Consider the following 27452-nt stretch of genomic DNA (forward strand, 5'->3'; position numbering starts at 1 on the left):
GCAAGTAGTTTGGCATTAAACCAGGGAGAGAGACAGACAGTGGCACTGCTTTGACCGGGTGGCAGACGGTTGTGGATGGGGAGGGTGGAAGGGGATTTACCATCTCACTGTATGTATGCTCTTCTGTGTAAATATTCACATCAGCCTTAAGACATAAAATAGATTGGTGAATACATCTGCAGCATCCTTTTTAAGCACTAAAAATAGCACTATTGAGACCTGGTGCAAAAAAACACAACCACAGTGAAAAGTAAAATCTTAGATGGAGCCCTGGCCAGTTTGGCTCAGTGGTTAGAGCATTGGCCCCGTGGACCTGAGAGTCCCGGCTTCAGTTCCCGCTAAGGGCGTGCACCTTGGTTGCAGTTTGTCTCCAGCTCCTGTTGGGGTTGTGTGGGTGGCAGCCAGTCGATGTGTCTCTCTCATGTCGATGTCTCTCTCTCTCTCTTCCTCCTTCTCTTCCTCCCGCTCTCTCTGAAGATAAATGCAAAAATGTCCTCAGGTGAGGATTAAAATAAATAATCTTAGATGGAAATAGATAAAGCCATCATAAGAATTATTTAAATGGAAAGGGATACAGCTCTATGAAACACTGAGTGATAGATATTGTAAAACAGGAGTTTGCAAACTTCTGTGAAGGTTCCGGTAGTAAAATCTTTAGGCTTTGAAGCCCTACGTTTCTATCGTGACTCTGCCATTGTAACGTGAAAGCATCCATAGAATGAGTGTGGTGGTTTTCCAATAAAATTTTATTTACAAAAAAACAGGCAGTTGTTGGTTTTGGCCTCCAGGCTATAGTGTGCAGACACTTGCCTTAGAATTTCAATAATATCACCAAAATCACCACCTTAAAAATAAACTAGGTAAATTCAGGTCCTTCCTCCATAATATGAAAAACAAAAACAAAAAAACATATTTCTAGTACTGACATTCTGTGTGTTCGTGAAAGCTAACTCTAGAATCTGTAGTGGCATATAGCTGGTGCCACTTGAACCCACAAGTTAAAAAGACTTGTGAAATGTGCTCTTATTTCATAGACCTGTTATCATAACTGCTATCCAGTTATGTTCTCAAAGATCATCTGCAAGGCGGAAGGTTCTTAATATTCTGCAGTGTCAGCAGAACATGATTATTAAGGAACCTCATCTGAAAAGACTAATGTCCTGTATTAACCCAAATTGATACAACCAAACACTCAGCTCTACCTCTGGCCTGGCTGATTTCGCTACTTAGGTAGCAAGCTGTTCAGTAAGTGCTTCTTCTAGAATAAGAAAATGGAACCAGGAAAGCTAGTCATTCTTGGGAGTCCTTTTCAGTGTCTCATCTTCCTCTTCTTTCCCCACAAACTGATCTTATCTTTAGTCTTCTTTGGATAGTTCTTAGCACAAACCCATATCACCTATTCGACATCTTGGTTAATCTTTTTCTGTGCACTCCATCTCTCCATACACCCCGTTAGCAGTCAGTATCCTCGGCTTTAGTATTTGCATTGATTCTTTCTTCAAGAATTGTTTTGGCTTATCTCCTATTATAGAAAATCGATTCTGTATTTTATGGAGTACAAATTGAATCAACTTTCATTGTTTATGATTGCATAGATTTCCATCCCCTCCTTATTTTTGATGGGCTGCTAACAGCCCCAACTCTCATTAGTATAGGTTAAACAGCAAATGTTGCCCTGGCCTGTTTGGCTCAGCAGTTAGAATGTCGGCCTGCGGTCCAGAGAAATCTGGGTTCAGTTCCCACTAAGAGCATGTACCTCGGTTGCAGTTTGTCCCCGGCCCTGGTTGGGTTGTGCAGGTGGCAGCCACTCGATGTGTCACTTTCACATCGATGTTTCTCTCTCTCTCTCTCTCTCCCTCCCACTCTATCTGAACAAAAAGTGGAAAAAATGTCCTTGGGTGAGGATTAAAAAAAGAACAAATGCTTATTTTTTTAATAGGAACCTGAACAATGGCATAAATGGAGCCCCCAAATAGCTCTCTACAATTTATTAGTTGTTTTGATTATTATCCTGTTTTAAATGTATAAATGAACACAACTAAACCAAACCTCATAGGAAAAAATTTATATCCTAAAAAAAACACGGGACATGAATTATACATTTTTTTGTATCACTAGAGACTGGTTATCTATTAATTTAATGAACTTTGAAGTTGTTTGAAGATAAATTAAGATTTCTATATGATTTAATGACAAGAAATCATTAGTGGTACAGCCTTGATGATCTCTTTTCTGCAATGACAAATTGATAAATTAATATTCTTGTTTACATGATTTCTCCAAATATATTTAATGAGATTAGTCCCTCAGAGTCCCATTAATACTGAACAACAGGTATGACCAGATTTCCACAGCGGAGTAAGAAATCTATAAGAGCTGTTGAGAGGAATAGCTTCTATCCTCTTACCAAAAGTGGGCTGCAAACAATAAGGCACTTCTTTTTATTGTTTCCTACTTGTTCCAGACATTATATATATATATATATATATATATATATATACACACATATATATATATATACATATATATATATATAGAGAGAGAGATAGATAGATATAGATGTACACACACATATACACACACATGTGTGTATATCTATATCTATATCTCTCTCTATATATATATAATCTTTTTAATTCTCCAAGTAATCTTCTGATACAGATATTATTTTATTTTATTCAATAGGAATCTTTGAGTTGCTAGTACATAAGATGTATTAAAAATTACAGAGATGTTATTAGGTCACTTAATTTAAAAATCTAGAGGGAAGTCACTATTGAGGCAGCGTTTGAACCAGTGGCTCTAGCATGTCCCCAAAACTACTCTCTTTCCTTCGCTCTTCTCTGTTTTCCATAGGGGTAGCTTCAGCTGAAGGCTGCCGGTCTTTGTGGTAGGGCATGCTGTCTTTCTTGGTACTTTTCAGTTGCAGAGCATGCTTCTTTCTTGGTACTTCTCTCAAAAGAAAAATTTCTTTCACTTCTTAAGTACCTCCTTGTAGTATCTTGGTGGCCTGAATTAAGTCGTGTGCCTGTCCTAACCAGACACTCGCACAGGGGAGTGGACTTCATTGATGAAGCCAACCTAGGAGCACCCCTGTTGCTGAGGGTGAGGTTAATACTTTCCCAAATGGGAGAAGGGCAGCCTCCTAAAACAAGTTGAGGTGAATGAGGGAAAATAGATGTATGACAAACAACCAGTCCCTACTGCAGCTCTTCCTCATTCTATATAAAAAATAACGTCAACAAGTTGTAGTATTTACTCTGTACCTTATGTGCTAGGCACATGCTTAGTTCTTTAGATATTTAGTCTCCAAAACCATCTTGAGAAATAAATGGAATTAATTTTTGTTTTAAAGAAGTTTAGAAAGATTAAACTTACCCCGAACCCCATAGCTAATTAGAGCTAGGTCAGTCTGATTTCAGTATCTGCTCTTTTAACCATGCCATGCTCTCCCTAGTAAGCCAAAGTTGGCTATAAAAATATATTAAATAGTCTCTTAGAAATTCATCACTGGTGAAGAATGCTAGAAAATAATCCATCCAACTTTAGTTTAACATGCAGTATACCCATACAGAAATAAGCCTTGTTAGGACAGAGTTATAAAAGGGAAGTAAGAGATCTTGTTTTGTCCTTTTTGTACACCAAGGTTCTTATTTACAGTGGTCAGGTAGGTTACTCTGTGCTATATGCATACACACACATACACATGTCCATTCGTGCATACACATTTATACATATGGACTGCATATGTGATTATTATGTATTTCACAAATGCTAAGAATGGTTCTTTAACTTGATACTTAATGAAATGACAAAAGAATGAGTTTAAAGGGGCAGAAGCTAGCCTCTATTGTAACCTCACAGTGAATACTTGACACTATGTGATTTGATGTCTCCAGTTCTTCTTCACTTAATAAAGTATTGTGCCTGGATTATTTTCTGGATATTCTATCTTTAGTTCTAAACTGTAGCCCCATGGGGAGTTTACTTTTTGCTTTGGGGCTCTTAATGTTTGCACTTGCCCAAGGCTCAGGCTTTCAGTACTGAATAATATTATTTAAATATGTTTTTTAATTGATTTTTTAGAGAGGGAGGAAGGGAGAAAGAGATAAAAATATCAATGAGAGAGAAACATCAATTGGCTGCCTCCTGCATGCCTACCACTGGGGATCAAGCCCGCAACCCGGGCATGTGCCCTGAGTGGGAATAGAACCGGGACCTCTCGGTCCATGAGACGACGCTCAATCCACTGAGCCACACTGGCTGGGCATGAATCATATTTAATTTTCACTGGAAGCCTTGCTTCTCCACAGTGTTCTGCAATAAACTGACGAGGACTGTGGAATGGAGCAGCTCTGCTTTACTTAAGATCATTGGGTCTGTGGCTTGAATCTAAAAATTGGAAATAAATCTAAATTTTATTTAATAATTTAATGATTTTTAAGCAAGAAATTTCTCTAAGGGAAATTATTGTTGGATTAAGAGACAATCAGACCCTTTCATCTGTATCTTTGGCTGTGTCACAGATTTAGAAATATCTAACTCCTTTTTCCTAATACTTTACCTTGATTAAAAATTTTTTTTTATTATTTTTTAATATATTTCTATTTTAGAGAAAGAGGAAGGGAGAGAGGGAGAAACATCGATCAGTTGCCTCCTTCACACACCCCAACTGGGGATCGAACCCACAACCTGGGTACATGCCCTAACCAAGAATCGAACTGGTGACTTTTTGGTGCATAGGACAAGACTCAACCAATTGAGCCATACAGGCCAGGGCTATAGTTTACCTTTACTGTCTTGACATCACTTTTCAGCCAATTTTTAATGCTATTTATTTATTTATTTTGAAAGAAATGCATTCATGTTGTCTCTTCTTTGTTTATTCATAGATTATGCATTTGGTGTTTTAGTCTTATCTACCAAGGATTCCTTCATTACTAGTCCTTTTTTTTTTTTTTTATCTTCACCCAAGAATATCTTTCCATTTATCATCAAATAGAGTGGGAGGGAAGGGGAGAGAGAGAGGCAGAGAGAAAAACATCGATGTGAGAGTGACACATTGACTGGTTGCCTCACATACACCCGACCAGGGCCGAGGACAAACCACAACCGAGGTATGTGCCCTTGACTGGAATCAAACCTGAGACTTATTGGTCTGCGGGCCAATGCTCTAACCACTGAGAAAACCAGCCAGGGCGCCACTCACCTTTTTTTTTTTTTAATTAATTAATTTATTTTTGTTAACAGATGTTTCTCCTTTTTCTCCCATTGACACCCTTCTCCCCCTTCCTCCCCACCCCGTCCTCAGCTTTGTTGTCCATGTCCATCGGTTATGCGTACATGCATATAAGTTCTGTGGTTTATCTCTCCCCATTCCCCTCTTATGGGGATTGTCAGTTTGTACCCTACTTTCACGACTCTGGGACTACCCTGTTCTTCAGACTGTTATGTTCATTATATTCCACAACTGAGTGAGATCATATGATACTTGTCTTTCTCTGCTTGGCTTGTTTCACTTAGGATAATACTTTCCAGGTCCCTCCATGTCGTCTCAAAGGATAAGAGATCTTTCTTTCTTACCGCTGCATAGTACTCCATTGTGTATATGTACTACAACTATTTTATCCATTTGTCTACGATGGGCATTTGGGCTCTTTCCAGATCTTAGCTATTGTAAATGGTGCTGCTACGAACATGGGCGTACATGTATTCTTTCTGATAGGTGTTTCAGGCTTCTTAGGGTATATTCCTAGAAGTGGGATCACTGGGTCAAATGGCAATTCAATTTTTAATTTTTTGAGGTAACACCATATTGTTTTCCATAGTGGCTGCACCAGTCTGCATTCCCACCCGCAGTGCACTAGAGTCCCCTTTTCTCCACACCCTCGCCAACATTTGTTGTTTGATGTTTTGTTGATGGTGGCCATTCTGATGATTAGTGATGTTGAGCATTTCTTCATGTGTCTCTTGGCCATTTGTATGTTCTGTTTGGAGAGATGTCTATTTAGATCCTCTGCCCATTTTTTAATTGTGGATTGAGTGTCATCCTATGAACTGAGAGGTTGCTGGTTCCATTCCCGGTCAGGGTGCATGCCAAGGTTGTGGGCCCAATCCCCAGTTTGAGGCATACGGGAGGCAACTGATCGATGTTTTGCTCTCATTGATGTTTCTATCTCCCTCCCCATCTCCATTCCTCTCTATCTAAAAAATACTAAAAAAGGAAATGTTTATTGAGGTATTATTACATGTGGTAGGTGCTGACATTACAATATTGAACAATTCTCTTCACGGGTTACAATGTGGGGCAGGTGTTGGGGAGTACAAGGAGGATTGTAGGAAGGAGGACATTTAAAAAGGAGGCAGACCGAAAAGTGCTGAATATGAGCTAAGTGGGAGAGAAATAATATTAGGATTTGACAGAACATGGGGTTCTCATATGTTACTTTAAATCAAATTGCAGAATGGTTGTTTTCACTCCAAAGTTATTCCATAGGGTAAACAAAATGCGATCAGGTTTTAAGACCAAAAGGGTGCACTTTTTCTAAAATAGGCCAACATACATCTAAGAAAAGAATTAATGTTTACTGTATATGGGAATATTGGTCCAAGTAATAACTTGAACTAAATATTGGTTTTAAGTCCATTTTAATAGACACTTTTGGTACCTATTAAAGGTGAGAAGTTAGTGGTTAGTTTTGCTACTTACTGTGGCATTTGTGTTTTGTTCAGAAAATTAAGTTAAGCGTGATAGAAACTTTTTCAATAATCTTCCTAGTTATTTAATACATTTGACATTCTCTTTAAAATAAAATTAAAAAACAGAAAAGGTAAGCCGTCTGACACTGTTAACATTATTCATAAGCTTAAGTCTTATTGCTTTTGTGAATGGTCTACCTAAATTTGTGTGAGCCTTGATTTGTGAATAAGAGAAGAGGTTCAAATAAAGAATGTTATAAGGAGAATTAAGCAGGTTCTTATTTTCTAGGTACTCTCATTAAAAAAAAAGGCCATTAAGTCTTTACTTCTAGAGTTGTTCCATTTTAGGAAGCCCAGACCCTGGGTGGAGAGGATAAAAAAGTTTAGGAAATAGCAATTAAAATGCTAATTTCTCTTGTAAAAACTTGGCTTAAAATCTGAAGGCCTAATAGACAAGAGAAAGGGGGAATGATTATTTTTAGAGAACATTCATTCTAATATACTTTAACTTTTAAAATTAAATTTATTAAGGTGACACTGGTTAATAAAATTGTTTCATGTGTGCAGTTATATAATATATCATCTGTATATTGTTTTGTGTGTTCACCCAAGGTCATATCTTCTGTCACCATGTATTTGATCCCCTTTATCACCTCCTCCCACCCCCCTTTCCTCTGGCAACCACCACACTGTTGTCTGTCTATACGTTTTTGTTCATTTCTGGCTTTCAGTTTTATATTCTATATATGAGTGAAATCATATGGTTCTTGACTTTTCTGTCTGATTTATTTCACTCGGCATAAACTTCTTTATTTTAATGAATACATTATACACTAACAAGAGAAAAATAATCAAACCACAGCCTTTAATGCAGCAGTAATAGTGAATGCACACTTGAAGGTTAACAGGGTAATCTCTGGCCTTATGTAGCTCCTGAGCTGTTGAGCTTTTGAAATGTGGATAGTGCTTCTTAAAAAACTGAATTTAGAATTTTAATTGTTTTAAAAATTGATACGATTCAACTATTAGAAAAATGTAAGCATATTTGGAACAACCCATGTATATGAACCTACTTTTTAACTGTGAATTTTATGAAATCTAAATACAGATCAATTATTTTGAACAAAAATTTGCATCTAAATTGAAATGTCCCATAAATGTTAAACATAGTTTAAAGACTTAGGATGTAAAATATCTCCACGAAAATTTGTATAATGATATATGTTGATAAATAATATTTTGGATCTATTGGCTAAAGAAAAATATTTTTCTAAATTTCAGCTTTTTGTTGTTACTTTTTAAAATGTGACTATTAGTAAATTTAAAATTACTGTGTAGCTTGCATTATATTCTTCTGGACCATGCTGGTTTAAGGTGTTTCTCTACATCACTGGAATCCATTTGATGCACAAAAATGCAACCTGTCTTCAGCAACTGCAGCTAAATCTTATTAGCAAATTCATAACTGCCCCCCCCCCACATCTGACTCTGCTTTCAGTGATGGATGTACTGTTAATAATCTCAATTTTTTTAAACAGTCACTGAATCTGATAACTAATTCAGTGTCATTTACTTTTTTGTTTAACTCATAATAATTAGTCTTTTATTTGGTATTAGAGACAATAAAATTTCTTATAAAATTTTAGTCGGGCACATAGGTGCGAAATTGAATGACTTTGTTTCAACACGATCACGTGTTAGGTAATATGCAGTGTGAAGCACTTCAGGTACCCGGGAAAGTTGTGACTGTTTTCTAATGAGATGTGTTCTTTTCATATTTTCTTTTATCCTCACCGCAAACAAAATGGACAGAAAGCAGGGCCAGCTGAGTAGTGCTTTTTGCTCGGTGAGGTACCTGTAATAGGTGATAAATGTGACTTTCTTTGTGACCTTGTCTCATTGTTCATCTGTCACTTCTTTTAGGAGGTGATTTTCTCTCCTATCTGAGAAGAAAGAAAGATGAAATAAAACCTAAACAATTAGTGAAATTTGCATTAGATGCTGCTTCCGGTATGTCATATCTCGAAAGTAAGAACTGTATACACAGGTAAGGAGAACATTTTAAAAACATTTCCAGTTTTATTAATAGAATGCTAAAAAATGATGTTTGTTACAATACAGCAATAAATTTATTTCATGAAAATATATATTCTTTTTTCTTTTCATATTGTGTTTAAAAACATTATGTGATAGTTGTTTATGCAGGGGTGGGCAAAGTAGGCTTACAGTTTATATGGAAAATAATACAGTAATTAATAAATAATAGTACAAGAATAAACTCATGTACTCACAACTGTAAACCTACTTTTGCCAGCCTTGGTATAGTTTACAGAAACTTTTTTTTACTATCTTACCTGAGGTAAGTACGCCTCAGGCAATGACTTAATCAGTAAGTACACTGATTAGGCAATGACTTACCTTCTAATTAAAATTTGTTTTGTTATAATTGTGGATAACACAGTGGTAAGATATTACCACAAGTTACTTATATCAGCAGCTACAGTCTTAGCAGCAGATAAGATTGTTTCATGTGTTACCTAGTCACATTTTTCAAAGAAATTACTTACAAAGTCATGGAAAAGCATAATAGTAAATCAGCAATTGATGACAGTGAATTTGACCAAGGGTAAAAGATTTTAGCATACTAGTTATTTCAAAGGAAACTTTGGAAAACTTTCTAATTGCATTACCAGTGACTTGCTCTTGCTCTCAATGCTTTCTGGATTAAGTTATAATTGCTTGTAGCTGAACATGTTCTTTATTGCTAAATGTTAGTACAACATAAGATCTTTGGCAGAATTCATGTCAGATCTTAAATATGGCTACGCCTATATAAGCAAAATGAACTGTGCAATTGATGAAGTTTTGTTTGTTGGAAACAGCACATAATACTGTTTAACATGGAGCAGGCAGGGTTCATTGTCAGACTGAACTGGTGTGAACTTTACGTTTGTTTAGTGGTGGGGTATAGATGTGTTTTTTTATGCAGCCTTTGACTTAACATTATGGTGGGGTTCTATTGTATGTGTAATTACAGCAGAATAAAGTTACCTTCCCCTGATACACACATTTATTTTAATTCAGTAGATTGTTTTAAACTGAATTCTCCCCTACACATATTTTGCTTAGTGTTCAGTTCTATTCTAAAACTAAAATTAAGGCTTATGTTTCAAATATGGTTCAATGATTGCATATATTTAAAAACATTTCAATAGGGAAACTATTTTTCTGGAAATTAGGACACCTAAAACTGTCATTGTATTTAGACTATGGTTTGAAATCATAATGCACATTATTGAAACTGTTTTACTAATTTGTCCGTTACCAGTAACATTCTGTAATTTCTTTTGCACTGTCTGCTTTTGTAGTGATTGCTTTTCTTGCAAGTAAAGACTGTAGTTTTTGTATCTATATCATCAGAATTAAAACCATTCTAAGTTTTTTATGGCAGTTATTTTTAAAAAATGTATTCCACTCACCAAACCATAACATCTGTTGTAGTATTATTTTTCCATTTTGCTATTTAAGAATTTTTATGCATTCACAAATTTTTGAAAGTCAACCCGTGCTTGACCACATTTCTTAGAAGGTTGTGCATAGTCATATACTATCTGCCTGCAGGGAAGCTTCCTAATGGAATATCTTGAACAATGTCACTGAGAGCAGACTTGACAAATAGGTTTCAGTGCCTACTTTCAGTGATTGGTTGTGGCTGTCTGTGTTGTGTATTGAGAAGGATTCCAGGATTAGCAACAAAGATTCCAGTGATTGATTAGTCACATCTGTCAGGGTGCTGGCAAGCGTTAACACACAAGCCCCAATTTTGTCATCTGCGGCATAGAATATATTTTGTTTTTATTTTCATACATACTTTTCTTTCTTGACATGATTTTTCTTACTAGTTATAGCAACAATAGTATATTTTTCTATAATGACTTCCATTGATTTCTCTAAACTGTCTGCTATTATTATTTTCCCTAATCGTGATTACTGAATGAACTTTGTTATCTCTAGCCAGTGGTCTTTTGTTTCTCTTCAAACATATGTTAATGCTCTTTTGGATGAAATCTTTTTTTTTTTTTCTTTTTTTTTTACATTACTAATGCATGACACTCTAAGTCATCCTTTGGGTTTAATTTTTTTATGGAAATGAATTGTGCTATAAAAACCCAGTTTCTACCTGTCGTCCTGTGGCAATATTTCTGTGGTAGCAGTAACAATTACAATGGAATTTTAATTGATTTATAGTTAAAAGATACACTCAGGACATGTTATATGTTTTTTCTCCCAAGAAATATCAAATATATAGTATTAATTACAGTGAAAAATGTTATTCATCATTGAAAAAATTTCCTGAGGTATTTAAAAAATCAATGAATCTAAAACATGATCAAAAGTTTCATTTTCAAAGTAATGAAAGGCAACAAGACTCATTTTTCACACCCTAAAATATTGCTAAAAGATATGCATGTCTATGAATTATAAACTCTTTATTCCAAAATTCAAAGCAAAATTTTAAATATGCCTTCCATTTTATATGAAGTTGTACATTGTAACCTGTTCGCTGATTAGAGGTCACTGGAATTCAGTACTGGAGAAGATTTCTAATTGTTTCTCCCCAAAATAGTATCTTAACTATTGAGGAACACATTTTCTTTTTTCAGCTGTGTTTTATTGTTTTGATTACTACAAGAAGAGCAATGTTTCATTATAGATAAACAAGTATGACAGCTATAAAATGAAAACACGTAATTGCATAAAGAAATGGCCTGCTTTTGGAAAGGGCTCTGGTTGTAGCCCATTTAACCAACAGGAGAGTGCTACACATACTCTGGGTTTCTAATTGAACTGTTTCTATTTATAGCTGAGACGTATTGGATAGTTTGCATTTTAGTTTAGTTATATTCAGCTGCATTTTCTTTATTATCTTTCTATAGGCCAATGTGAAATTTTCTTTCTTTCTTGTACTTTATATGAATATTTGAAGTACAAGGATAACTTTGGGGGGGGGGGGTATGTGTTTACTTACCATGGCCTGTAATTAAATTGTTAGATGTCACTCTAGAAAAAGCATTTGACTTGATTAATTGACATGAAGAGGATTGAAGGTTGACATATTAGATTTAATGGTAATGACAATTGCGGTTTTATTGACGATGAATCTTGCGAGATTTATTCTTATTTAGGATTATTGTTAAAAGTTGGTTTTGTGCCATGTTCTTTGTTTGGTGTCCATGGAAAGTAAAGGGAGAATAAACTCTTAGTTGCTATGTATTTGAGTTTAAAACCATAATCTGTGGGGAGTTTTAAGCATTTCTTAATTTCATGGTATTCTATGTCATTATCAATACCAGAAAAGGTGTTTTTGGAGGAGTGCCATAGAATATTATTTGTTTTTCTAACTTTAAATATTGTACTGATTCCTCTTTAGTTTTGGTTTCTCTACCACAATGATTTTTGTTTTCATTTTTAGTGAGTAAGATTAACAAGTCTATAAATTAAAGTATGTAAAACCACATTTATTTTATTGTTTAGTAAGTTTTTTTGTTTGTTTTTTTAATCCATTGAGAACAATATTTCTAGTATTTAACAAATGTAAACAGTTGCCTACTTTGGGCAAGGGTGATAGCACCATGAAAATCACGGTCCCTGCCTTCAACAAAAAAATAATTTAAAGAGATAAGCAATTTAATAGTAATATGCACAAACTATCAAGGGAGTAATATCAAAAGGGTCTAATGTGACATGTCAGGATGGGGGCTATGGTGAGAGTAATCAGGGAAGGTTTTGCAGAGGACACTGTTTGAGTGAGACTTGATGGATGGGTGTGTCATTGAGTAGAAGGGGGAAAGTATTCCAGCAGAAGGAAACTTGTTTGCAAAGTTACAGGACTTAATCATGGAATTAAACAGAGTTCAATATTACAAGAATGGGAAGTGCAGAAGACACAGGGCTGAGCTAGGTAAATAGGGTCCTTCTCACTAAGGGCCATGTATATAGTTTAGTTTGGCTAAACTTGTAGGAATATCTAGCCATACATTCGGATAATTTAGGAAAGTTAAAATGCTGCAATTTTAACTAGAAAAGTAATTTGAACAAAATTTACAAAACTCTGGAAACAAATGTATAGTTTGTAAAAAGTTGTAGGTATACGGCCAATTTATTTTTAAGTTTCATTGGAAACACTAGTTTAGGAAAGGTAAGACTTCCCAGAAAGGAAGAATATTACATTTCACTAAATATGTTATAGAAGGAGATTGTTTCATCCAGTGATGTTGGTAAGGCTTAGATGTGTACTTTTTAAGGTAAATGTAAGATGCTGCTTCTATCTTATCTTTGTATTTTGTGATTTTATATTTTATGAAGTTAAAGATTTGGTCTGATATTGATCACTTACATTTTTTCCAGTGATTTTTTCTCTGTTTTTAAACAGCAATTGATTACGTAGTTTCTGAGCTTTTCCTAATCTTTGAACCTACTGAAAAAGTATTTTTCTGCTTAATATGTCATCATTAAATGGTAAGATAATGCCAAAATAGGCAAAGGAAAATATTTTCTTTAATGCTTTTTTGGTTTTGTTTTTATCCTCACCCGAGGATATTTTACCATTTTTTGTACAGATAGAGTGGGAGGGAGAGAGAGGAAGGGAGAGAGAGAGAGAAACATCGACGTGAAGGGACACATCGAGTGGCTGCCACCCGCACGACCAACCAGGGCCGGGGACAAACTGCAACCGAAGTATGTGCCCTTAGCGGGAACCAAACCCGGGTCTCTCCGGACCGCAGGCCGACGCTCTAACCGCTGAGCCAAACCGGCCAGGACTCTTTAATGCTTTTGACCCTTCATTTTTTCTCTCATGATCGGCCATATATTCAGAAGAAGGGACACAAGATCACTTTACAGATCAAGTCATTGAGGCCCAGAGAGAGTAAATGGTCACCTAGGTCTTAGATATGCTGACTTTATTCTGACACATTCCCACTCCCTCCAGCGCCCTTGTTTTACTGTCTCATTCAAGCTGATATGTGTTGATGACTTACTGAGTACCAGGCATAATTAGTGCTTTAGAGGCACTATCTGAGAATGTAAGCTTCGCGAGGGCAATGGTTTTTTTTTTTTTTTACCTGTGTTGTTCACTGTTGGATCCCAAAAGCCAGGTACAGTGCCCAGTATCTAAAGGTAAATAAGTAAATCCTCAAAACAACATAGGTACCTTATTAGGCTCATTATACACATGAGGAAACTTATGGTTAGGGAGGTTGAGGTATCTTACTCAAGAAAATATTCAAAGAAAGAGGCATTTCCTGGATTTGAACCCCGGCACTCGGTTTGGGAGCCCACACTGAATCAGGGCTCTGGGTTCCCTGCCTTCCCTAAGGACTGGTCTGCTGACCAGGCTGGGTTAGGGCCGGAGGCCAGATGGTATTTGGTGTAATGGTTCACTTATAGTCAACATCTGTACTCTTTATGGACACGAGTAGAACAGAAAAGGATCCTGGAGCCTGTGAAATGTAATTTTAGAAATATGCCAAGGTTTTTTGTTTTGGGTTTTTTTAATGAACAGTTGCTGAAATGCGGCAATATTTTGTTATTGCTTCTCCACTTAATTAGAGCTTGAAAATTTATTTTTTTTCATTTTTTTTTAAACACCATTGTTTAGATACCCCCTTCTGCTTCATCTGTTAATTAAAAACACAGGATTAGCATAGAAATGTGATCATGTCAGTTAGTTGACTGAACATTGATGACTGATTTTCTTGTTCCAACATTTGATTATAATTTTGAATATATTAAGCTGTACTTTTATTTTTAGCTTCTAGACCAATTTTGCAGCAATACAGAGAAGACTGCTCTGTAGTTTAAACGTGTCAAAAATACATAGTCCTTTTCTAGTTCAGCCTTTTTTTTCCCCTAGTGCAGTTTGGAATTTGCAAATGCAGTGTGATTATCATACAAAGGATATCCCAAGAACACCTTTCTAAAAATCATTTATTCTGCTGCTTTATTTAGTTTCAGAATTTCCCATCACTCGATTTTCCCCTAAAGTCACATGGATGTTTCCGGGAATGGAAAAGGAGGCCTTCTCTTATATTAGAATCAATTGACATGTTGGCTTGAGTTAATGTACCAGAGTACCTGGCTGCCTTCTTAGAAAACAAAAATGAGGGATTTGGGGTAAAGGGTCAGAGGACAGATGAGGATTGATTTATGGTTACTGGTGGGAAAGATGCAGCACAAGTGAGACATTGTTCAGGAATTCAGGGCAGCCCGGTCAGCAGGTCGGAAGTCCTTGAGGGGGGGGGGGGGGGCAGAGAAATATGTTAAAGCTACTTCATAGTTTGGTTAGGGCCCGCCTTGTTTTACGTGACATAGACATGATAGAGGAGAATTGGCCTGCACCTCACTCCCTATGATTTCTGACTTTTATTCAGTTAATTACGGTAAGTACATTTCTGGTCCAGACTGTTGTAAGTGATCTTTTACATTAAACAAATACAAATGGTTAAGTTACCATTTTCTCTTAGGGCCTATTTGATTACAAAGAACAGAAACTGCTTAAGTGAGCTTAAGCAGTCAGGGATTTATTATGAGAAAATTAAGTGATCTCACAGAACCCAAGGACAGGAAGTTGAGCCAGGCGTGGGAGTCATTGAAATGAGGAATTGGGGAGCAGTCAGGGACCAAGGCATCATCTCTCTCTCTGTTTCCCCTTTGGTCTTTCATTATTTCTTCTTGCTGTGTTGCCACTTCATTTCCCTCCTGCTCTGAAGACTACATTTCTCTGCCCCATTTGTAAAGGACCCTTATGTGACATTTGAGTCAATATGACCTTCTAGGCCCAGCATCTGTAGATAATCAATTAAGTCTTTGAAGTCTAATTTTAAATCTTGGGTAGAAGTAATTGATTAGCCCACCTTACATTAGGTGCCTACCCCTGTTTTCATCAGTAACATGGATAGATATGTGGGGTCACTGTTGCATAGATTTATAGAAACCAGTCTCTGTATATAAGGGGACAGTTCTCAGAGGAAAGACATGTACTAAACAGGCTCCCCAAATTATGGCTATCACATTCACTCAGTGCTTAGTATTTGGCAAGTACATTTATTATCTTCCATCCCCGTATTTCTACAAGATGGTACCATTTATCTCCATTTTGCAGTAGAACCAATGAAGCCACCAGAAAAGTAATTAATGTGTGCCCTTGTCATATAGCTGGTAAGAGAAAGATCCAAGTCTAAGACTGAGTTAATGACAAAGCCTGTGAATCTATCAGAACATTTAAACTATGTTTTAGATATATTTTCCAGTTTCTTCTCTTTTGTGAATATGATCAACCATGTGGATATCTCTCTTCTGAGGCAGAATTTAAAACCACTTAATAAATGCTGATTTATAGAAAGCTGCTTTGTTGGAGTAAGAATCCTGTATAGGTTTTATCTCTATATTTTCCCGGAATGGTTCATTTCCACATGGTTCCATGGTGTGGGGCTGGCAGGTGACTCTTCCTGCAGTTGGCTTATGCAGTCTGCTTGAATCCTAGCTCACACTGAGCCCCCACAACAGGCAGGTGATCAAGCTCAGAATCAGGGAGTTGGGTTCATGCTTACCCAGAGATTCGAGTGACCACTGGTTGAATTCAGGTTCTTAAGTCAAACCTGATTTATGCTGGAATATCTGGTGTTTTCTAATTAGTCTTGGTCAAATGGAAATTTGGGCTTCTGAGGAATTCATCAGAACACGGATGACACAGAAACAAGATTATCCTTCTAGTTTGCAAATTGTTTCCTACTCTCTGGCCTCCAAGGCAGGATCAAACAATGAACACGTGGAACCAGAGAACTCCAGCCTGTGCCATCTGTGAGGCGTTGACCCGCCTCAGTAATCTTGAGAGTTACTGGGTGCGGGTGGGTGCCCAGTTTTTGTTTATTATATGTATTTTATTTTATAAAATACAAAAGCACTATGAGGAGCCCTTTTCATTCCCTGGTTTCCCTTTTAAAAGTGTTTCTGTGCCAGTCCAGACTGCCTCTGCCCTGCTACTCTCGTAGCCACGAAGCCTAACATTTGCAGACCATTTAGCCACTTCAGCATCATGGTTAGGACCACAGATTTGGCATCCGAACGCTCTGTGCTTCTCTTCTGGCTCCACAACATATGAGCTGAGCCACTTTGGGCCCTCCTCCAACCCCTGCCTTGGAAATCTTTTTAACCATTACACTGCATTATTTTTGTCAGTCTTTACCAGGAACTGACATTTATTTATATACACATGTATGTGTGTGTGTGTGAGAGATATATAGCAGTCATCCACAGGTATCATATACATTTACATAAATACTGCTTTACTTTTTATTGTCTCTCTTTCCCAGATAGAATAAAAGCTCCACGAGGGTATCAACTTACTTTGTTCATTCCTCAATACAAGAACCTTTGTCAGTATCTAGTTGGTGCTCAGTAAAAATTTGTTGAATGGATGAATTAATGAAGTTAACCTCTATGCTCTGTTTCTTCCAAAATAAAATGAAGTTAATCTCTCTGACACACTGACTTGGGTTAGAGAAGGCAAGTCCACATGAGTAGGGAAGAAGTATATCAGGGCTCTCCACTAGGACATATTCATACAGCCTTTCAAGGGGACCGCAGCTTAGCAAGAAGAGACCACATTTGTTTATACGATTGTTAAGATTAGATTCTGTTGTCTACTTAGCCAAGGATACAGAAACTTTTCAGGAAAAGATGACCACATAAAGCAAGAGCAAATGCAGGCTATCTCAATTCACTTTACCATAGTCCCAAAGTTTTTAACAAAGGTGCTGTCTGAACAGGATAGGACCTTGCTGAATCTGAGAAGTTCATTTTCTTGCTAGTGCTATATTGTCGAACTTACAACCCCATTCAAGGAGTACTTACACATCTGTGTAAATTTGTTTAACAGAATGTTTTAAACGTTGGTCTCTACAAGTGCTTGTACCAGACTTAGTGACAATAAGGCAACATTCATGCTCTGAGAAAAAAAGAAAGCCAAGCTCAAGCTTAGGTAATCTCTAGGCAGTTCGTGTTTATCTCCAGCCCATTTCTCCACAGTCAGCTACCTTACTTTCATTACCCTTTTAGCTATGTGTTCCCAATCCTGAGTATGTTTGGGCTAGACACTCCTTTAGGTAGTGTGGCTACAGTGGTGTGGGGAGGAAAAATAACTTTACCTTTACACTTCTAGGTTCTTGGTTGACCCCCGTCCCCCACCCCCATAATAAAAGGCAGATAAATAGGATAAAAGCAAACAAGTTTAATAACATGTATATCTCCTATAAAATGGCAGATACTCAGGAAAACAGAGTAACTCCCCAAAATGGCTCAAGCCACCCCCTTAAATACCATCTCCAGCTAAAGACACAAAAAATAACAAACAGTTGTTGGGGATTTGGGAGTCCAATTATGGAAAGTTATTAGAAAAATCTAAGTAAACAAGGGTACAGGTTGTTCTGCAGATTTAAGTTGTCTTCTCCATTGATACATTTCTAGAGATTTAGTCACGACCCTCTTCCTGGTGCTAGAGGAGACACCTTAAAAATGGAGGTTTCCCTCATGAATGCAAATGTCCCTTACAAAAGGGTAACTTCCACTCAGTTTTCAGAGCTTCTCCTGAATCTGCTATTTCTTAAAAATAATCAGCTCAAAATAATCCTTTTGCCGAAGAGGCACCTACTGGAGTGGCAGGTTCTGCTTCTCTTCAGTGGAAAATGAAACAAAGCTCTGCCATAATGGAGCTTTCAGAAGTGAGGGGAAGCAGAAAATAATTGGAATTTATAAAGTAAGTAATTATAAAATACTCCACATGGTGATACATGGTATAGAGAGTAGTCAAATAGGATAAAGGGGAGGGAGGATAGAGGTGGGCATTCTCTCAGAGTGGTAAGAGAGACCCAGAGGAGAAGAAGGAGTGAGCCATGTGAATGTCAGTGAGAGGGATCTTAGCAGTCGGTGTGGCAAGTGCTAAAAGGCCTGGAGATAGGAGCGTGCTAGATGTGACCAAAGAAGGCCAAGAAGGGAGAGAGAAAATGAGGTGAGATAGTTGTTAGGTGGCCAGATCATGAAGTTCTTGTAAGTCATTGAAAGGGCTTTGCTCTTAGTCTGCATGAGATGAGGGCCATTGAGCACTGACTTGATCTATTTGATGTTTTTGAAGAATTAGTTGGAATTCTTTTTTGAAAATATAAGACGACAAGTCCAGAAGCAAACAGACCTGTTAGAAAGATATTGAAATAATCTAAAAGAGAGACAGTGGAAGTTAGACTAGGTTGGTAGTGGTGGAAATCAGGAGATGTGGCCAGATTCTGGATGTGTGTTGAAGGTAGAGGGAGTAAAAGATGATTTCATATTCTCACAGAGTCTTCAAAAAGTGGCCTTTCTGCATTATTTCCCTCATAAATTCAGGTTACTCTAAGGTATTCGCCAATGTTTTTTTTCTTTCTGTAATTCTAATAATTTTAATCTTGTTGGCTTCAGATTATGAGCTTTTGCATACATGTAGGTTCCTTTTTGCTGGGAGCCCACTATGTGCTCAGAATCGTGCTAGAATTGGCAATACAGCCAAGATTGGAAAGAATACCATTCTTCTGGCATTTTCATTCTTTAATTTTATTTGTCAATTACAGTTGATATTCAGTATTATTTTGTATTAGTTTCAGGTGTACAGCATAATAATTATACAATTATATAATGTATGAAGTGATCTTCCTGATAATTCTAGTACCTACCTGACGCCATATATAGTTATTACAATATTATTGACCATATTCCCTATTCTTACATCTCCATGACTATTTTGTAACTACCAATTTGTATTTCCTAATTCCTTCGCCTTTTTTACCCAGCCCCTCAATCACCCTCCCATATACCAGTTCTGTATCCATGAGTCTGTTTATGTTTTGTTTGTTCATTTATGTTGTTCTTTAGATTCCACATGTATGTTAAATCATATGGTATTTGTCTTTCTGTCTGACTTATTTTACTTTGCATAATACTCTCTAGGTCAGCGGTTCTCAACCTGTGGGTCGTGACCCCTTTGGGGGTCAAATGACCTTTTCACGGGGGTCAGCTAAGACATAATAGTAGCAAAATTACAGTTACGAAGTAGCAACAAAAATAATTTTATGGTTGGGGGTCACCACAACATGAGGAACTGTATTAAAGGATCACGGCTGTAGGAAGGTTGAGAACCACTGGTCTAGGTCTAGGTCCAGGTCCAGGTCCATCCAAGTTGTCGCAAGTTGTAACATTTCATTCTTTTTTACATCTGGGGTTTTCATTTTACCACACTGACATTATAATTCTTGCAATGGAAGGAAAAAAAAAAGAAAGTGACTATGAAATAAATGGCATTCAAGATCTCATCTGCAATTGTTTGCATTTAAATTGGACATATGTTTTCCAAATATGTTATAGATCTTTAAGAAGTGTACCTTGAAAATAATCTCCTAGTTCATAGACCCATTGATTTAAAGAGATAAATAAAATTTAATGTATGCATAATCTATAGAGAGTAATATTTTTTCCCTAGCATCTCTGGTTTTATGACTTATAGATTAACACAGTTGATCATTATTTGTGGGAGCTAATAACTCGGTAGTGTTACTGTTAAATAATGCCAATGGATCATGCCTGATTCTTGGAGAATTAATGTCATCTCTAGAATTAAAATTATATGAAAGAGAAGACATTGTTCACTTGCTATTATGTTTAGCATACAAAGGTCTTTTCCTTCTAATGTAAGATTATGTGCTATGAGATAAAATGACTGACCTCATTCTATTAAATTCTTAAATTTTATTAAATATTAAATTCTTTTAAAAACAGATAAAATAGTTGCTGTTTGTAGTCTGGTACACTTATTTCTACTCCCTATGGACTGAATATTTTTATTGTAGAAAAGAAACACTTGTGTGTGTATTTGTGTTCTTAAATTGACCTTTTAATGCTGACTTTTTATTGCACAGTTTATTTTTGTGTGGGGAAGGAAATAGGGCAGATTTTCTGTGAGCATTTTTTAGTGGGTACTTTCATATAGTAGAAGTTTGATAAGCATCTGACATATGAATGAATGAATTGATGAATGAATTCATTCCTGAAATAGGTCTTTTATCTGCTGTCCAAAGTGCTGATTGACTGCCATTAGATGACTAAGGACTTTCTAGAAAAATAACCATAAATTATTCACCCTTGAATATTTATTTATTTTTTTATTTTTCACTGATTCATTTCTTTATCATGCAAAAATGAAGAAAGAAGTAATTGCATCTGATTCAAACCTGTATGCATGATACAAACAGACCAAAATTCTTTTTCTATCATGAATTACTATGAAGGCTTTAGGATGCTTAGGGCATATTTTGGAATTGTTTGAATGTGATCATTCCAGAGTTTTAGTGAGACAATATCAGTGCTCTTCTCAAAACACTGTCATCCTCCAAGAGTCACTGAAGGTGAATACTATCCTGTTTCCATCTATTTTTCATCTAACCATTATCATTTGTTATATTGACCTAGTCCTATCTCAGACAATGATCAGGGCTTAAGAAAGCAGCAATAGCATATAACATGCCATAAAGCATTAATTTTTGACATATACCTTGAAATAATTGGCAGTAAGCAACAGATATGTTATTATGTATTAGAGTGCTCAGTAGGCATATATTTCATTTAGCCTCTATCTCCCTTATGCACCCTCTGTCCATTCATTCTGTAAGTAATGTGAGAATGTGAGGGCTATGGCTGGAATGGTGCCCAGGTTCTTTTTTTTTTTTTCCTCACCCAAGGACATTTTTCCATTCTTTTTTTTATTTTATTTTATTTTTTTATCCTCACCCGAGGATATTTTTCCATTTTTTGTACAGATAGAGTGGGAGGGAGAGAGAGGAAGGGAGAGAGAGAGAGAAACATCGACGTGAAGGGACACATCAAGTGGCTGCCATCCGCACGACCAACCAGGGCCGAGGACAAAATGCAACCGAGGTACGCGCCCTTAGCGGGAACCGAACCCGGGTCTCTCCGGACCGCAGGCCAACGCTCTAACCGCTGAGCCAAACTGGCCAGGGCCATTTTTCCATTCTTTATCCAGACAACATCAACGTGAAAGGGACACATCGAGTGGCTGCCACCCGCACCACCAACCAGGGCCGGGGACAAACTGCAACCGAAGTACGTACCCTTAGCGGGAACAGAACCCAGGTCTCTCTGGACCACAGGCCGACGCTCTGACCACTGAGCCATACAGGCCAGGGCTGGAATGGTGCCCAGGTTCTGAGTTCCTTTCCATTTAAGATAGACAGCATGTAACAAGTAACTTTCTTAATGAGTAATATTTCTCCCTCATTCTTAAATTTCCCATTATGCCTCTTTAAAATTAGGCTTCCATTTACTTACATGAATTAATGAAGGAATACATTTTAAAATAATTATATCTGTTGTTTGAGATCTTTTTAAACCCAAGACAGGACATAACCATCTGGCATGATTTACAAACAATCTATAAACCTCTTTATAACCAAATGAAAACATGTATGTAATCTAAGAATCCATTTTTTCCTATATCACATTGCGTTATAAACTTTTAAGACTTATTTTTTTCTCAACTATATATTATGTAAAGGAAATACATTGTAATTTGCATATAAAATTTATACTTAAGTACATATCCTAGTAGAAACTGATTATTGGGGTTTCTATAAATTTGCTTTTGTGATATTATATAAACTTGCTTAGTAAAATTTCTCATTTTATTAATAATTCCTAAAGCCTCTCTGTATTCCACATTTTAAATCAACCAAAACCATGTATTGATTGCATTTTTTGTGAAAGGTACTGTTCAGGCATGCTCTATGCTCTCAAGAAAAACGAGAAAAGTAAGTTAAAGATACAAAAATATCTTGATAACTTGACCAATGGTGCATTGGGGGAGAGGAGTGAACAAGAAACAAGGACTTTTGTAATAGGAGAAAAAATGGTTGATAGTAGTCTAAAGTTGTAAGAGCCACTCAACAAATATTGGGATAATTTATTGACTTTATGTGATCAGCTATATTAAAAAATAAGATTAATTCTCAAGTATTTTCTAATTGGGCTTTTACCATGTTTAGTAGAGCTCAAAAAATACCCTCCCTCCCCAGTTTTATTAAAAAATCTTTTAGCCCTGGCCGGTTTGGCTCAGTGGCTAGAGCGTCAGCCTGTGGACCGGAGAGTCCCAGGTTCGGTTTCCGCTAGAGGCACGTACCTCGGTTGAAATTTGTTCCCGGTACCAGTTGGGGTCGTGTAGGTGGCAACCAGTCAATGTGTCTCTCTCACTTCGATGTTTCTCTCTCTCTCTTCCCTCCTCTCTCCCTCCCACTCTATCTAAAGATAAATGCAAAAATGTCCTCATGAGGACAAAATATATATATCCTTTATCTCCATGCTTTGTAAGGATCTGGGCATTGCAAAGCAGTCATATGGCAAGTGTTCCATAACGTGTGGTCACTTGCAGTCATTAAAAATATACATAAGCTTTTTCTCTATGTCAAGAATATGATTATTGCTGGGGATAAAATGCTGAACTAATCAGATGGGGATCTCTGTCTTCCTAGAGCTTAAAGTCTAGTGAATAAGATAAGAAAGCATTTAAAAGTGGGCTGTGACACCATCATGAAAGTCACCTCTGAAGAAGTGACATTTGAACTGAAAGTTAGAATTATCTAAAGACTGAATGGGAGAAATTTGCAAGCGATATATCCAATGAGGGGGTTAATGTCTAAAATATATAAAGAATTCATAAAACTCAACATGAGAAAAACAGTCAGATTAAAAGATGGGCAGAGGACCTGAATAAGTTTTTGTAGAAGACTTACAGATGGCCAACAGACACATAAAAAAGATGCTCAGCAACACTAATCATGAGGGAAATGCAAATCAAAATCACAATGAGATATCACCTCACACCTGTCAGATTGGCTATTATCAAAATGACAACAAATACGTGTTGGCAATGATGTGGAGAAAAGGGAACCCTCCTACATTATTGGTGGGATTGCAAATTGGTACAGCCACTATGGAAAGCAGTATGGAAGTTCCTCAAAGAGTTTAAAATAGAATTACCGTATGAGCAAGCAATTCCTCTTCTGGATATCTATCCAAAGAAACCAAAAAGACATATTCAAAAAAAATATATGCACCCCATGTTCATAGCAGCATTATTTATAATAGCCAAGATATAGAAGCACCCTAAGTGTTTATTGATAGATGAATGAATATAGAAGATGTGGTATGCATGTATGTATGTATGTATGTGTGTATACCTGTAAATACACTCAATGGAGCCATAAAAAGGAATGAAATCTTGCCATTTGCATTAACATAAATGAACTTAGAGGTTATTAAGTTAAGTGAAATAAGTCAGAGAAAGACAAATACTGTGTGATTTCACTTATTTGTGGAGCCTGAAAAACAAAATGAAGAGAAACAGAAAAACAAAACAAAACAGAAACAGACTCACAGATATAGAGAACAGACTGTTGGTTACCAGAGAAGAAGGTAGTGGGAGGATGGGTGAAAAACACAAAGGGGAATAAGAAATACACATTTCCAGTTATAAAAGAAATAATTCATGGGGATGTAACGTACAGCCTAGGGAATATAGTCAATAATATTGCAATAACTTTATATGGTGACAGATGGTTACTAGACTTACCGTGGTGATCACTTTGTTAGGTATATAAATGTTGACTACATATGCTGTACTTCTGAAACTAACATTATATTGTATGATAACTGTACTTTAATAATAATTTGTTTTAAAGGAAGTTACTAAGGGAAGATGGAAGTGAAGAGAGAAAGTGATCATTTGGGAGAGAGCAGCTTGGAGGTGGGAAAGAAAATGGCCTTTCAAGGCAATCAAATTATGACTGGATTGAATACTGACTTGAGCTGTGAACAGAAAAGTAGTAGGGACCAGAGCCTGTGAGGGTAGGCCAGGTTCAGGAAGTTGGTCTTGATGCTGAGAGCAAGGGGAAGCCATTATCGGGTATGAATCAGGCGAGATCAGACTCATGTTCCATGCAAATCACTCTGGCTGCGGTGTGGACACTGGACTGGAGGGCAGAGTGGATACAGGCAAGGGGTGCTTTCAAGGAAGGTGGTATCAGGATATCTTCCAGGTTTACGGTTTGTGCATCTGGATGATAGGTCTCTACTCACTCAGGAGGAGAATGGGGGTAGGGGAGGGATTATGAGTGATGATGAGTTTATTTGGGGGCGTGTTGGAACTGAAGTGAGTATGAAATATCCGTGAAACTATTGAGTAGGCAGCTGAGTATTTAGACCTCGAACTCCAGGGAAAGGTCTGACGTGTAGATAACAATGTGGAAATGATGAAAGAAGAATGAATGAATAAATGGATGAGTGAATCAGGGAAACTTTAAATTAATCAGAGTCATGCATAATATTTGAGGATGAGAAAAGAACATGGAAGAATATAGTGGTGATTCTCTGAGCTCTACATATATGTATTTTTTAAATGAACAGTTTATTTTGTCTCTAGATTTGAAAATAAGAGGCAGTGTCAAAAATTACTTTTAATTTATGATGGTAGTACCCAATATTTGTCATTTCTAGTATCATTAATCTAGTTTGACAGAACAATAACTCTAGAATGATGTTTATAACTCATTTACATACGTAACCACTCTGATGGTTAAGTGCTTCCTTTAAAATCTTAAAATAAACCATATCAGCTTTGATAACTTTGTGGTCCCACAAATAATAATGACAACTGGAAAACAAAAGAGAAAAATTTATTTTTATTATATTCAGAAAGTTCCCTAACTGTACAAATAAACTAGCAGTAGGAAAAAGAAATTTAAAAAGCACCATTCATGGAAAGAAACCCATTTCCTTTGGAAAGTTTTCTTTTTTGGGAAGAAAACCAGGAGAGTAACTGATTATGCCTTCTGGTGGGACTCTGGGCCAATAGAACTCACTGTAACATTTGCAGTTATAACAATGAAATGTGTGAACATGGAGTATAGCTTTGTACTGTTGTTCTCTAAGGATTCCAACTAACAATAGAAAAAATTAAAATGTCTCTCACTGTTTTTTTGTGGTTTTTTTTCACACCTTGAGGCATTTTGATGATTGTAAAATAGACATTTCCCCAGTTTTTCTATGATTAAAAAATTTAAAGATAAAAATAGTCTTGTGGAAAAATGTACTTCTTAATATCCAAAGATCCGCCCTCCTCATTCGTTAAGAGAGGATTAATGACACCTACCTCACAGTCCGTGTCTGTAAGATTAAATTAAAATAAGAGACATGAAAACCTTTTAGAAAACCAATGGCAATTCAAATTATACCTAGTATTAAATTACTGTTTAGTGTTAAGAAAGAGGGAGTTGGACACCAAGCAATATTAGATGAAAAGAAAACAAAGATGGATGAAGGAATAAATGGGTTAAGGAACGTGTCAGTAAAAAAGGTTTGACGGGGGTAAAAGCAGATGGTGATGATTATTTTATATGAAGGATGTGATCTGACTGTACATGCCCTAAAGGACCACAACGTCGGCCACAGTGGTCGGAGGTAAAACTTCCCACAGGCAGCCAGTGCTGGCTGGCATCCCTGGGGCTTCCCTGGGCTGCTGCTCCCATCGGCTCCAGGAACACATCGCCTGCCCAGAGCTGTTTGGCTGCATACACCTTGTCTCTTATTTCTACATTTTTATTTTCAAGGCTTTATTTATTTAGAAGAAAACACTACAACATTGAAAAATTGTTACCTGGTATGTTTATGCCTGTTAATTGTTTTTAGAAGAAGGGAAAGGGATTAGCTTTTTCCTATCATCTTTATTAACCCCCTAACTTAGAGCTGAATTGAAACCATTTAATGAACCATTTGAATATTACTTAAAAGAGAATATCTGCAGTTTTCAGGAGTCTATGTTCTTCCTTCCTATTCGTCATGATGCTGTCTGTCTGTACCCTGCTGAGAAGAGAAGACAGTTTTCTGATCACATATCAGATATCCCACCTCTTCACAGTAGCCAGAAACCATTCAGACTTGCATAGATAATCATGCCCATTTGAGTCATCTCCCTGTCTTTCCTAATCTACCTACCTGTTTTTCCCAATGCAAGAACACAGGATTTTGGTAGCTATTCTAGATTTTGAAGAGAGAGAAGGAGAGACTCCCATCATTGCTGATTCTAAAGCCAGCCTGGTGATGCTAGAATACAAGGCTCATCTTCCAGGATCACTAATAGTTGCAGAGTTAATAACATGAGAAGGCTTGTTGCATCATTGCTGGGATGAAAGTGGCTTTTGCCCGCTCGATCTTGGTCTGCGGTAGGGTTCTCTGCCTGAATACAGAGCACTCGGACATTTCAGGAGTCCTCAATTAAGCAAGAGGAATGGCTACAAAAAGTGTGGATTTAAAATATTTTTTCTCATTTTTGTTACATGAAGAATCAAGAGAAACATTTTATTTCAGAAACCTTTTAATACGACACGATGAAAAGGTCTGAGAACCACTACTGTCAAACAGTAGTGTTGAAGGAAATCTCTTCACCTCTTGGGGCAACAGAAATTTACTTAAATTTTTCATTTGAAACTCCTCTTTTTGGAATTACTCAGTTCTTCTGAAGTTTAAATAGTGTTGCCTTTTTTTCTTTCTTTTTTTTATTTTTACATGTATACATGTGCAGCAAAAGTTGGGAACCTCTTGAGGGA

The 27452-nt window shown here is 36.7% G+C and overlaps 1 protein-coding gene across 3 annotated transcripts in view; it reads left to right on the plus strand.

Moving 5' to 3' along the window:
• FER (FER tyrosine kinase) overlaps nt 1–27452 on the plus strand; it is a 364169-nt gene that overhangs the window by 265381 nt on the left and 71336 nt on the right. For all 3 annotated transcript variants that reach the window (XM_036278843.1, XM_036278845.1, XM_036278844.1), the window contains one exon: nt 8623–8746. In XM_036278843.1, the coding sequence (XP_036134736.1) occupies nt 8623–8746 (124 nt within the window). The remainder of the gene's footprint in view (nt 1–8622; nt 8747–27452) is intronic.

The sequence above is a fragment of the Molossus molossus genome, unplaced genomic scaffold, assembly GCF_014108415.1.
Source record: "Molossus molossus isolate mMolMol1 unplaced genomic scaffold, mMolMol1.p scaffold_m16_p_3, whole genome shotgun sequence".
NCBI classification, from domain to species: Eukaryota; Metazoa; Chordata; class Mammalia; order Chiroptera; family Molossidae; genus Molossus; species Molossus molossus.